The sequence below is a fragment of the Triplophysa rosa genome, linkage group LG11 (assembly GCF_024868665.1).
Source record: "Triplophysa rosa linkage group LG11, Trosa_1v2, whole genome shotgun sequence".
Lineage (NCBI taxonomy): Eukaryota > Metazoa > Chordata > Actinopteri > Cypriniformes > Nemacheilidae > Triplophysa > Triplophysa rosa.
In genome coordinates this window covers 1,395,002-1,408,278 of record NC_079900.1, presented here as the reverse complement: position 1 = coordinate 1,408,278, position 13,277 = coordinate 1,395,002, and the positions used below count along the sequence as shown (strand labels likewise).

At 39.3% G+C, this 13,277-nt stretch overlaps 1 protein-coding gene across 1 annotated transcript; it reads left to right on the top strand.

Annotated features, from left to right (window-relative positions):
- The first annotated feature begins 4,656 nt into the window (after positions 1–4,656).
- On the top strand, positions 4,657–8,169 carry LOC130561168 (cytoglobin-1-like). Its single transcript, XM_057345337.1, has 3 exons — positions 4,657–4,858; positions 6,432–6,663; positions 7,109–8,169. Exons 1-3 carry the CDS (start codon positions 4,740–4,742, stop codon positions 7,271–7,273), a joined length of 516 nt encoding a protein of 171 aa, XP_057201320.1. The 5' UTR covers positions 4,657–4,739; the 3' UTR covers positions 7,274–8,169.
- Positions 8,170–13,277: the final 5,108 nt, after the last annotated feature.

The following is a 13,277-nucleotide window of genomic DNA, read 5'->3' as shown; positions in this document are numbered from 1 at the left end:
TCAAATCCTTCCTGTAGAACCTGTATACATGCTGTAGATCTGCAAAGCATCGTGGGAACATTTTGGTGAATATGTTTATGCTGTAAATCATTATACAGTAATTTTTAACAGATTTTTTGTCAGTACAAATCTGAAGAGACTCGACATATTCTTCAAAACTTAACTCCAGCAAAGTATTTTTTCAAAATTTTCTCATTATTTGTTGCTATTATTGTGTATTTAGCGCAGTTTCCTCTTGTCAGGTTGTGCATGAACGTAATGGCCAATCAGAAGTTTAGATGAATCACCGCTTGCTTATAAAAACAACAGTTACAGTCAGATTCATTTATTAGAATGGAAGTTTAACGCAGTCAACTTCATTCATTATAACGGCAGTTATTTACTTTTTCAGTTAAGAGTTTTTCAGTTTTGTTTATTCCCAGTTTGAAAAAAAAATGTTTATGCTACTAAAAGAAAAAATGGGAAGATGTACAGTATTAATGCAAAAACAGCAATATCACCCATAAACTATTTGTCTTTATGGTCAACAAGAATGAACTGTAAGAAAGACATTTAACACATTCTATTATTTGACAATAGTCATGATATTAAATAAAATATCAACAGTAATATTAAGATAATGTTTTTATATTTCAGACCAGGTATATTTCAGGTTCTGTTAGGGAAACTCGAGAGTCAGAAGCAGGGTAATAAGAATCTATAATAAGCACCTCACTCAGCAAATACAGCAAATACAAAAGGGAATAACCACAAACAAAGGGCCGACAGGCGGCTACACTTCAGACACCCAAGGTCTGTATGACAGGTGAGTCAAAAATAGAGTCTGGGAATGCACAGGGCAAAAAGGCCCTAGCACTCGGCCACAAAAAAGGGGAAAGGCAATGCGGTTCGTATCCAGCGGGAAATCCGCAACTGATCGTGAGGCTGAGAGTGTCACCCACTGCCGTGGGAGTGAGAAGACAGAGCCAGAGAATTCTCTGGGCAAAAATGTCCAATGAGCAAGCAGAAGGTCAACCGTTACAGGCTGTTCAAATAATCCACTTTGAGACAGGTAACCGAAGAAACCACTAGACCGACAGGAGAATCATATTCCAATGAGAATCCACTAGACCGACAGGAGAATCACATTCCAATGAGAATCCACTAGACTGACAGGGCAGAGATACTTGGATGAAACCCACTTTGACCGACAGGAGAGTTATATTCCAATGAGAATCCACTAGACCGTCAGGGCAGAGATACTTGGATGCAATCCACTTTGACCGACAGGAGAACATACAGGGACCAGTCTCCAAGACTAGGAAGCAGTTCCTTGTGAGGCTGGGAAAGTGGTGGATGGAAAATCCCTCCAGAGCCGTCAGACCGACCAGCCAGATAAACAGGATCCGTGCAGTGAGTCCGATGCTGCAGGCAGACAAGAAGACACCACGTGGCAAACACAGCTCAGGAGCCTGGACGAAAAAGAGGTGATTAACACGATACCCAAGACTAGATAAACGACCAGTAAGTCGCCGGAAATAACACTGACGATCTGACACAGGACGGAGGTACAAGGTGATTTAAAAAGGAAAAGAATCACGGGAGAGAATGAGAAACCAGGAGGGGAGAGAGAAAACCGGAGCCAACCCAGGTGAAAGGAGTGAAACAATAATGAGGTAATTAATGTCAACATGAGGGGGCGGGGCTGTCACTAAGACACCGAGCACATGGAGAGCTGTCAAGCTGAACCATGTGTTCGACATGAAACAAAACAAACAAGTGCTCAGACGCGAGACCCCACAGGACCCCCCAGCGGTGCCACCGGGCATCCTAGGAGGGGGCTCACCTCGTTGTCGATGGAAGTCCGAGATCAGAGACGGGTCCAGAATGTCCCGGGATGGTACCCAACATCTCTCCTCTGAGCCATAGCCTTCCCAGTCCACGAGGTACTGAACACCCCTGCCCCGGCGACGAACGTCCAGCAACTTCCTCACCGTGTAGGTGGGGGAGCCATTCACTAGACGTGGGGGAGGGGGAACGGGGCGATTACTGGCAGGGTGAAGGGGGGAGGAGAACACCGGCTTAACCCTGGACACATGAAAAACAGGGTGGACCCGACCAAGGGAAGGGGAAAGTTTGAGTCTGACGGCCACTGGGTTAACCAGCTTTGTGATGCGGTATGGACAAATGAACTTGGGCACCAGCTTACGAGAGGGCGCGCGGAGAGGCAGGTCCTTGGTAGAGAGGCATACCCGCACTGACCACAAATATAGGTAGGAGGAGAGACCTGGTGGCGGTCAGCCGCTGCTTTGGTCCGTCTACCAGTTCTGTCACGGTTTGTCAGGTGAGAAGAACCCAGATGCAGGCAGCAGTGAAGGGGTGACAAACAAGACTTTAATAAAAAACAAAAAAAACCACGATGGGGAGCAAACAAGGAGCACAACCAAAATATACAAGCTCAAAACAAAGACTTCCCACGAGGGGGCAAAAACAAAGGAGACAGGATAACTATAAACTACTTACAAACACACGAAGACACGACGTGGTAAATAATAAAGTTCCAGACACAGGTAAGGGATCCACAGGTAAGAAGTAGCACACAGGGCAATGTAATACAGGGCAAGGCGAACACACATACAAGCACAAGTACCAGTACGAACAAGCACAGGACAGAAGGCAGGAGGGCATTATATAGGGAGACTAACAAAGGATGATAACAATGGGCAGGTGTGGGTAATGAGACACAGGTGGAAAGCTAAACGAGGAACGAGAGGGGCGGGGCCATAGACGAGACCGGAGAGAGCATAAGGAAAGCCAAAAGGTTCAAAATGCCTCTCTCCACATAAAACCTAAGGCTTTGCCATGACTCTGCCACAAGATCAAGAAAGACATGACATTGTCACGGTCCTGCCTTCTTGTTTCCGAATTTCTAGTCGTGTGGCAGGATCGGGACAGAGCCCTTCGGTTTTATGTGAGAAAGCCATGAGTTGTTTACGTTTTTACATCTCATGTGCTTTCTCGTGTCTTGTCATTGGCCCCGCCCCTCTCGTTCCCTGTATTGCTTCCCTTGCGTGTCTAATGTTCCACACCTGCCCTCGTCAATTATCCTTCGTTTGTCTTTCCTATTTAATGCCCTCATGTTTCATTGTCCTGTGTCGGTCATTGTACCCCGTACCTTGTGCGTTGTTCTTGTGCTGTGAGTTTTCATGCCCTCGTCGTGATTCCTGTGTTTCTCGTGCCTACCAAGGAGATTACCTTTGTGCTTACCTGTCTGTATAGTCCTCGTGTTATGTCCGTGTTCCTTTTGCCTTGTCTCATAATTTAAATTACCTTGTCTCGTTTTCGACGTTGTGTCCAATTCTTTTTGTATTATTACTTATTTTTCCCCCTCATGGGAAGTGTTTTCTTTGAGTTCTGTTGGTTAATCGTGTCCCGTTTTTTCTCCATTGTGGGTTGTTGTTTTTGTTGTCTTGTCTATTAAAGTATTTGTTAACGCCGTCATTGCCGCGGCTTGCATCTGGGTTCTTCCTCCCCATATCTTGACAGACATGAAGAGGCAGAGTCATGACACCACTGTAAGGAGTGCTTGTTTCTTATATTTCTGACATGTGATTTGCTCCTCTACCTCAGTTTAAAGACAGCATCAGCCTTAATATTTTGTCTTTTTATCTTTTCATAATGTATACACATGCATTTAAAATGACATTAATCTCATAACATTATGGAGTTGTGGTGTAAATACAGTTACGGCACATTTAAACAGCATTAAATACCTGTAGTCTGTGTAATAATGCAACTTCTGCAGAATGAATATCACTGAATAAAATGAGTCTCTGTCTTTTACTGAAGGGAGTAAGGAGGATGACTCCAGTCCAGAAAAAACAGACAGGACCAGAGTCAGTTACAAATAATGTTTTTTCAATGACATATTGTATAGTATTACAATATAGTTTTTTTTATTATAAACTTTTAATGTATGTTATAGCATTTTAAAATGATTGTGTTTAATACATTTCTAATTTTAATTTTACAAAATAAATAAATATATTTACAAAATAAATAATGTCTACATGTTCACAATCTATTTTTATGCCTTTATGCATTGTCACATGAGAAATGTTGTAAGTCAATAAATGTCATTTTTGTAGTAAAAGCGGTGTCTTTATTTCACAGTACACAAACATGTATGCAGTAATGCATGTTGTCTAATATTTGCTGTGAAAAATAACACAGCATTCTAATACTCTAATTGCAATTACACAACTGTGATAAAGAATTACAGTATTTCATAGTTACAGTCAGCATACTGTGGAATGTATTACAGCAACTTACTTGCCAATTGCTTCTAGCAGGATGAAATCTACATTAGATATAGATATTTTATTTTCCATATTTCATGTGTTTATTTACATATACTTTATTTTATATTTCATTCTATATTTATCCCTTACTCAGCACTTTCTTTTAATTTTACTTGTTAATTAAATTTATGTTTGTACTTATTGTATGTCTTTTATTTTGTATTGTCAATGCTTTGGCAATATTGTAAGAACACGCAATCATGCCAATAAAGTACCTTGAAATTGAAAATTAATTGAAAATTAAAAGAGAGAGAGGGGGCGGACCCTCTTCATTCACGTTCGACTCTTCTTCCTTTCACAAGAGAGAGAGAACACACGTGGCTCTGTGTGAAGTGTGTGAGAGAGGGTTTAAAGAGCGAGCGAGCGAGCATACAGAAGAGACACACGGCTCTGATCGACATGGACGCAGGTGTGGAGCACACAGGGACCATCACAGATGAAGAGGTGTCTGTGATCCAGGACACGTGGAGACCCGTGTACGAGGTTAAAGAAGACGCCGGGGTGGCTGTGCTCGTCAGGTACACTCTTCACATCTTCTGTTTGTCCTTCAGATGTTCTGCGTGGTTTAGTCTCAGGGGTTCAGATGTGAAGGGTTGCTGGGTTGAGTCGTGAACACTTGAGGTTGAGCTTTTAGTCCGGGAGGATGGAAAGAAAAGAGAGTAAATTGGGTCCAGGAGGACAGATGGGGTTTATACATCATCAGCGCTGGGCATGGGCGTAAATCTCATTTAACAGTAGGGGGGGACAATAAACATGAAATTTCTCAAGAGCAATTTTTGAAGGGGGCACAAATAATACAGTCAAAATTGTCCTTACTACGACACAAAGCAACAATGTGGGTTAGGTTCATCATGCAGACTTGCAGTCATATTATAATTGAACTGAACTGTCACATACTGTAATACAAGTGAACACCTAATAAAGCTGTTTCCATTTATATCTTTTTTGTCTCTGTTGTCAAGACAGGAAACAAGTATAAAACACACTACCCATGATACTACATGTTAACAATGAGTCACTTTTTAAATGTTATCCTGATTTATACTGCAATATCGTCTGACAAAGTCAACATACATCTACATTAAAGTGTGGTGGTTGTTTTCCCATGTAGTGCACTACCTCCACCAGCAAACTATGTGCATAGATGTACTTGTACTATATTCATGTTCGTGTACCCAAACAGTCAGTAACTGTGACAGATGCTTAAATTCTGTGTTGTACTCGTTGATGAATCGTCGAGTTTCAGTCAACTGAAGGTTTAGCTAATCCGTCGCGCACACACTGCACAAAATAGATGCTGAGAAAACGACCTTTTCCAACTGAATGAAAGCTGTGCACCTATTGTGGACAAAAGCGGTCTGAAATTCACTAAATATAGTGCCAAAGTCACTAAATTGTCACCGGTATGTGCGTGACTGTGTGTGACACGGGACATGAATGGCAAGGATCGGTGGCTAATTGTGGCCGGTAATGTTAACATCATGCCAGGTCACCACAAATAAAACAACGCATGGGAAACGGCTTCGGCGTGTTAGTTGCAGTGTGTGACGTCCTATGCAACAAGCTAACGTTAACTAGCAAAGTATCGTTTTAATCACTAACACAGCAGATTCATGGAAAAATACAAAGTACACCGATAATCAGCTTTTTTTGCCCACAACTAATTCATTAATGAATCAGCATCAACTACATTAAAGAGAATCACTTCATTTAAAGTGAATAAAATAACCTTCTTACTGGAGTTCGACAGCCACTGATGAACTGAGCCGCGTACCTGACTAAAAGGTAGCGAAGGTGAGATGAACGGGGAAAGCAGGCAGTGGGCCAAACCACTGTGAGGCAGGGGGATACGCGTTTGTATTTTTTTTGTAATTACACAATTAGTTTAGTTAACTGTTAATTAGTTTTTGATTATCAACATTCTTCAAAATATCTTCTTGCAGAAGAAAGAAACTCAAACAGGTTTGACATGACAAAGTTTTTTAATTTGACGTGAACTGTTCTTTCAAGGTAAGATCTTAAATTACTCAAATTCTTAAGTCACACTAGATAAAGGTTGTATAAATCAATGTAAATGTGTTTTGTCAACAGGTTTTTTACAAACACTCCATCGGCTAAGCAGTACTTCGATCAGATCTGTGACATCCAGGATCCAGAAGAGATGTGTCAGAACGTCCAGCTGAAGAAAAACGCGTTAAACATCATGACGGCCCTCAACATGCTGGTGGTGAACCTTCGTGACGGAGACAAAGTCAACAACATTTTCCATCAGTTGGGCAAAACACACGCGCTCAAACACAAGGTGGACCCCAGTTACTTTAAAGTGAGTATGACGAAAAAACATCATCTTCATGCACACTGAATGAGTCAGCGTATCCCACAATGCACTGTGTTTAACTTCACCTTCCATTATCAGTGTGACGATTGATGTAGTAGTCATATCAGCTGTGGTTGTTAATAATGTTGTGTGTAGTAAACAGTACGCTACACTGTAAAACTTCCTGTAAAAATAATGTAATTTTCCGGCAGCTGGGCGCCAGAATATTACTGTAAAATAAAAAAATTGTAACATAAAAGTTCATGTCTTTCGTGTTTTTCTTGTAATTTTGCAGTGCTTTTCTGTAATTGCATAATTTTTGACCGTATTTCAAAAATACACGAAGAAAGATTTACGGTAAAATTGTGTGAAATTACAGTGTAGTTTTTTATTTAAAGCATGTTTGTACCTGGACATTGAATTCATTCTAATCTTCTGTTCATCTCCACAGATTGTAACTGACGTCATTCTGGACGTGCTGTTTGAAACTTTCCCACAAGTCTTCAGTGCAGCGTCAGTGCAGGGGGCGTGGTCTAAACTCATGAGCATCATGTGCGGCGAGCTGAATAAAGTCTACACTGCAGTCGGCTGGGAGTCCATCAAAAACTCTGCCTAACTGGATGAAATTACTACTACAATACAGACGGGCGGTCCCCTTCTTTTTTGTGTACTGAAGTTATTCTTAAATGGTAAAAATTCTCTTCTTGTGTCACTCTGTTAGATTTTGTCATGTGTCTTTAATACGAAAGTCAGATATTTCACAAACAAATGTTTGTTAGGTATTAAAGACCTGGAATGTTATTACCCCCATCATGATGTCATCACGTCGTGCATGTCTCACCTGCTGTACGGTTTCATCAAACGAGACACATGAAACCTAAAAAAACACATATAATTACTTAAAACGGTTACTAATAACCATATCACTGCACAAGAATATAATCATACAGTTAACATGTCTATAGTAAATGTGAAATTCATGAGAAGTGACTTCATGCACCAAAAATCTGATCATGTCTCATGACAGTCTGAGTTATAACATTTTGAGATATAAAGTCAGAAAAAAGCACACAAGGTCAAATCAATAAAACACAATCTATAAAATGCTCTGTGATAAACTGTTGTAACTGTTAAATGTTATTAGGAGCTTGATATATTAATATTTTTATTTTTCAGGGGATTGACGTTTGTGTGTGTTAAACTGAAAAAATATTCAAGCTTTAACTGATAATAGAGCCTCATGATAATAACACACACATATGTGTTTATCTGTTCAACTGAAGTTACACTGTAAAACAGTTGGTTAAACTTAGAAACGAACGTTCACCTGCTGCCTTAAAAACGTGAGTTAACTGAACTTAAAGGTATTCTTTGTTTCAACTTAAATATATATGTTTTACATTGTGTTTAACTAATTATCATTCGTCATTTCAACTTGTGAATCTGAGTTTAAATAACTTGCTATGTTACATTATCAACTACAGAAAACTCACGTTATTATGTTAAATTAAAACTTCCCATCTTATTTAAATAAAATTTCTTATTGACTAATGTTATTCACACTGAATCAACTTACAACTTTAGTCCAAAAATATACAATTTATTTTAACAAGCGTAATGTTATGCTTATTTTAACATTGGCTTGAAAATGCATTACAACATACAAACATATTCTAAAACATGATTTTTTAAGTATTACATGGAGTTCTTTAATGTTTAAATGGGAGAAAGATAAAGGGAGATAATGAGTATGATGAAGAAAAAGAAGTTAGGGAATCAGAAATGGACTGTGTTCAACACAACCAGTTGTCAAATACGTAAAAAAGCTCACATACCTTTTTGACATATGAATGGTTCAAACGATACTTGTCCATTTATTACACTGAACAATAACATAGTAAAATTGTTCTTAGTAGCAATAAGAACAGATGTATCCAATGCTTCTGTTGCTAACAAAACCTCGACGGTGCAAAACAATCAAGACAGTTTTCATTTAAGTAAATTAAAAAGTAATCTAGTAATCTATTAAAAGTCAAATTCAAGTAAAGCTCTCAGATATACCAGCATTTAATAATAAGCTATATGAGCGTAATAAGACTATAAGGATTAGATTTATTGATTTTATTTAGTTATTTATTAGTATTCTGTCTCATTGTCACGCCACACTCCAGCCCGCCAGTGGGTGGCGGAAATGGACCTATTGTTTGTTTGCCAACCGCCTTAAAATGCAAAAGAAGAAGAAGACTATGGCTGCGTCCGGAATCATATACTGTGACAGTACGTACTGAATTTGAATAAGTACCTACCTATCGGCCGTTAAAACAGTACGTTCTAGATAGTATGAGTGGGAGTAAACACGTCTATACAAGACATCACACCATCTCCAAAGAAAGTTATAGGAAGTTTTGATTCACCCTTAAGCCTTAAGCATAAACAGCATTACAACACAAGGTAGAGTCACAATAACTCTGTTACACTAAAGAATGGATGTCATATGCACCTAGCATGACATGAAGGTAAGGTACATCATATTTAAGTAAACTATTCCTTTAAGGCTTAGCACCAGTCTATAAAGGATACCCCAGCAGTTTATTTCTAAGCACGTGTATCTGAGCTGAACAGTGGTCAGGTTGACTCTTCATGACAACCTTCTGCAGGAATTCAAACGAGTACCTCATATTGTGAGGGTACTGCAGATTTAGGCAGTAGATGGTTCCCATTAGCATAGCAAAAGCTGTAGGAACATCCCTGAGGTTATGAAGAACAATCGTTTCCTCCACCCCCACATTGAAAATTTAAAGAGGAAAAGCATCATTAAGGACACCATCATACCCATTCAAAAGGCCAACACGCATTTCCTTCATGATGACATCCAGCGTTTCAGCATGAACCTAAAACAAACAGATTTTATCCTGATTTACATTGCATGTAATTCTAAAAAACAACATGTGAAGATATTAATCACTGCATAAGACTGCTAAGGCTCAACCTATGGCTCGATGAAACAGCTGCTTTGTACAGCTTGGCACAAAGGCATCTAGTCCATCCAGGAATGACTGCAGCAAACCTGTAGTGACTACTTTATTGAACTCGGCACTTATCTGAAATAGACACATAAGACAGCTAAGTGGTAATGACGTAATTGAATAATAAAAACAAGCAAAATTGGGGTAAGTACAATTGAAAATTATTCTGAAATTCAATTCAGGCCCATCCTGAATCAATTGAGGGGATGCTTGTGAAGTGGAATATCTCTAAGTTTTGCGCGACAACACAAGCAACATGAGAAAAACCAAAGGCTACTTTGGAGGTTATTTATTTGTTACATTTATTTGTTGCTTTTCATTATTATTTCTTTCAGATACCTCTCAAGTGCAGACAATATCAAGCATGCTAAGGATGCTCTGACAGTAGAGATGGAGAAGATTGAGAAGTCACTGAAAATGACCACCACAACTGTAGCAGAGACAATCGTAGAAAAACCCAAGAAAACTCCACGAATGGAAGTGAAGCTACACTCTAAAAACTGCTGGGATAAAAACAACCCAACCTTAACCCAACCGCTGGGTCACTGCTGGACAGAACACGCGCTGGGTTGGTTTGACCCAATTGCTGGATTTTATTATTTAACCCAGAATTCTGTGCTGTTCATTTGACCCAACCAGTGGATGAAACTAACACTCTTGTTGGTGTTAGTCATGTGCTGGGTTATTTCATTTGACCCATTCTACTTGATTTAGTAGACAAGAACCTATTTTTTCTAAAAAAAAAGTGCCAAAAGGTACACAACATCAATTTATAAGTGAAGTGAAAGTGACCTATTAGTCAGATATGGTGACCCATACCCGAAATGTGACCTCTGCATTTAACCCATCCAGAGAGTAGTGAACACACGCACACCCGGAGCAGTGGGCAGCTATCACTACAGCGCCCGGGGAGCAAGTAGGGTGTAAGGTGCCTTGCTCAAGGACACCACAGTCGTTACCCGCCGGCCCTGGGAATCAAACCGGCAACCTTCTGGTCACGAGTCCGACTCTCTAACCATTAGGCCAAGACTCCATGTACATTCAAAATGTACATTTGAATACAATGTTTTGAATTGTGCATAAAAATGTATAAAAGTTTTGAATACAAATGTTTTAACCCCCACGTGACATTGATCATTCCCCACATACTTTTTTCATTCATTTCAATTTTTTCATTTATCAAAATGATAAGAACATATTTATTAAGAACAAGGAGTCCTGCAACAAAACTTCATAGTAAACTAAATTACAAAATTATAAGTTATTAAATGTCAGCTTAATAAAACAGATGATGACTCGTGTCCATCAATCTGATATACAGCATGCTGGAGAAACTCCCAGGTGTGAAGACACTGCTTTGTGTAGGTAACATCAAAGCCTCCAACAAAGAGTCTGTCTCAATGGCATTACATCCAATGATGGCAAATGTCTGGCAGGTCCACCTTGTCTCGTTCGCAAGGCACAAAACGCGCAACAATTCTCCCGTCATCTCAATATTTTGAAGATATTCCACCATGTTGGTCCCCACCTGTTGATTACACACCATCACTCAGTATTGCAATATAACTGACATTTAAGTCAAGCTTTATTGTGAAAAAACAACTGCAAACATTTTTATACATTCAAATTCAGTATTCGGAAACAGAACGAGTAATAGTACATAATGTGTCATTAAAAGCAATCGTACAAGTTTTATTTATCTATACAAAAGGCATGTGAACTTGAAGTTACGTGCTAATTAGAAAGTATAACTCCAGATGTGGACATACTCTTCCCAAATGTTTTTTTTATTGATTCTCTGACCCGTCTTGACTCTTAACCTCTCGCAATGCCAACAAATCAAATCTCAGGGTACAGTACGAAATGCTAGCATAACCAATCAGAAAGAAAGAAAAAATGTAATAGCAGCAATCGGTCATGAAAAAAATGATCGTGACGCATCAGAACTACTAGAGTACTTGTGCCAAGGCTTTTATGATTAACAGGAATCACTGTCTAGTTCCTGCATATTGCACTTGGCTTTAAAACAAACACTAGGCTATTGTGCCAAAGATTTCCAACACTTAAAAACATCTACCATCATTAAAGTAGAAACACTAAAGTGATAACTTACAGGTTGCATGTCAATAAATGACCACTGGGCCTCGTCAGTGGTGGGTCTGAAGACCTTTCCTCCTCTCTTGTACATAGATGCGGGGTATCTTCTTTTGTGTTCTACAGAAGAAAGTCATACAGGTTTGAAATGACAAAATGGTGAGCAAAGGATGAAATAATTTAAACTTTTAGGCGAACTAGCACTTTAACATTGTCTTTATGTCCTAATAAAAATTAACTTACCTTTAAATGTGTCTATTAGATTGTCAAGCTGCCATTCTGACAATTTCTCGTTTACATAGCTGTCCATGAGTGCCAGCAACAAAGTCAGTCACTAGAATTAAAATTCAGATTAAGTAAATCAGAATTTCACAAAACTGTGCCACGTTTTTTAGGACATGTGTTTATTGAAAATACACTAGTCAACATTTGAAGTGGATCAAAAAAGGTATTGTTCAAAATTCATGTATAAACATGTAGGTCTGTTATTAATCAAGGTTGTCATCAATGGAATTTCATTCCTCATCACTTTTAATGATGCCCAGACATGATTGTTTCTCACAAGGTGTGAATTGGCTTGTCACACATTGGTGAAAACAAGAGCTCACCAAAACACTGTTGGTTGTTCAGTACTTCTGTGATTCACCTGAAGTCACAATGGACTAGAAATGCCTCTTAAACATTATTGCCTGCAGTGCACAATGCCGTGTCTTTGGAACGCCTCAGGGAGCCAGCAAAATGGTCATAATGGTGATGCACCAGATAGTGTACTGTACTGTACTGTATACTGTAGTCACTCTGTGGGAAGCGTCAGTGTGAAGACTCAAAACAGGAATGAAAGTCCACACAGAACCAGGACTCATCTGTGAAAGGGCAGGGAAGGGAAAATTGGAACATCCCTAGTAGCAACTTCCTAAAACACCATAGCAACATCCTAGCAACCACTCAGAACACCACAGCAAATGTATGCAAGTATTTGAGCGGTGAAAGCAGAGCAGGAGTTGGAGCCTGGTTCAAGTCCCCATGACACCTCACACAGATGGAATTAACTCTAATCCTCTCACATAATCTCACTCACGTGCAGCTCAGAGAGAGAGAGAGAGAGAGAGTGTGTGTGTTAAGTGCTTAAGAATGTCCTGAGCATCGTGTTTATGTCCCCGAGCTTCACGATATAACAGCAAACATGTGCACGACCATCATGGTTCTGAGCACCATCGCTCTTCTGCTGAGACGGACGTTCTTCAACCGCGTCCATCCGTGAGTATCTCCATCATTCACTGACAATAAAAGAAAAGCACAGAGATAATGTACTCCATGTATTCATATCAATAAGATATAAGAAGTAAAAAAATAGACTTAGGGGGTCCCTCAGATATTCATATTTGAGTAAAAATGATAATGACAAATGTGATTAAATTCATGCAATGGATATGGTAAATTTTGTGAATTGATTATTTACAATAATTTATATTAAAGGTACAGGTTTTGTAGAAACCGCCA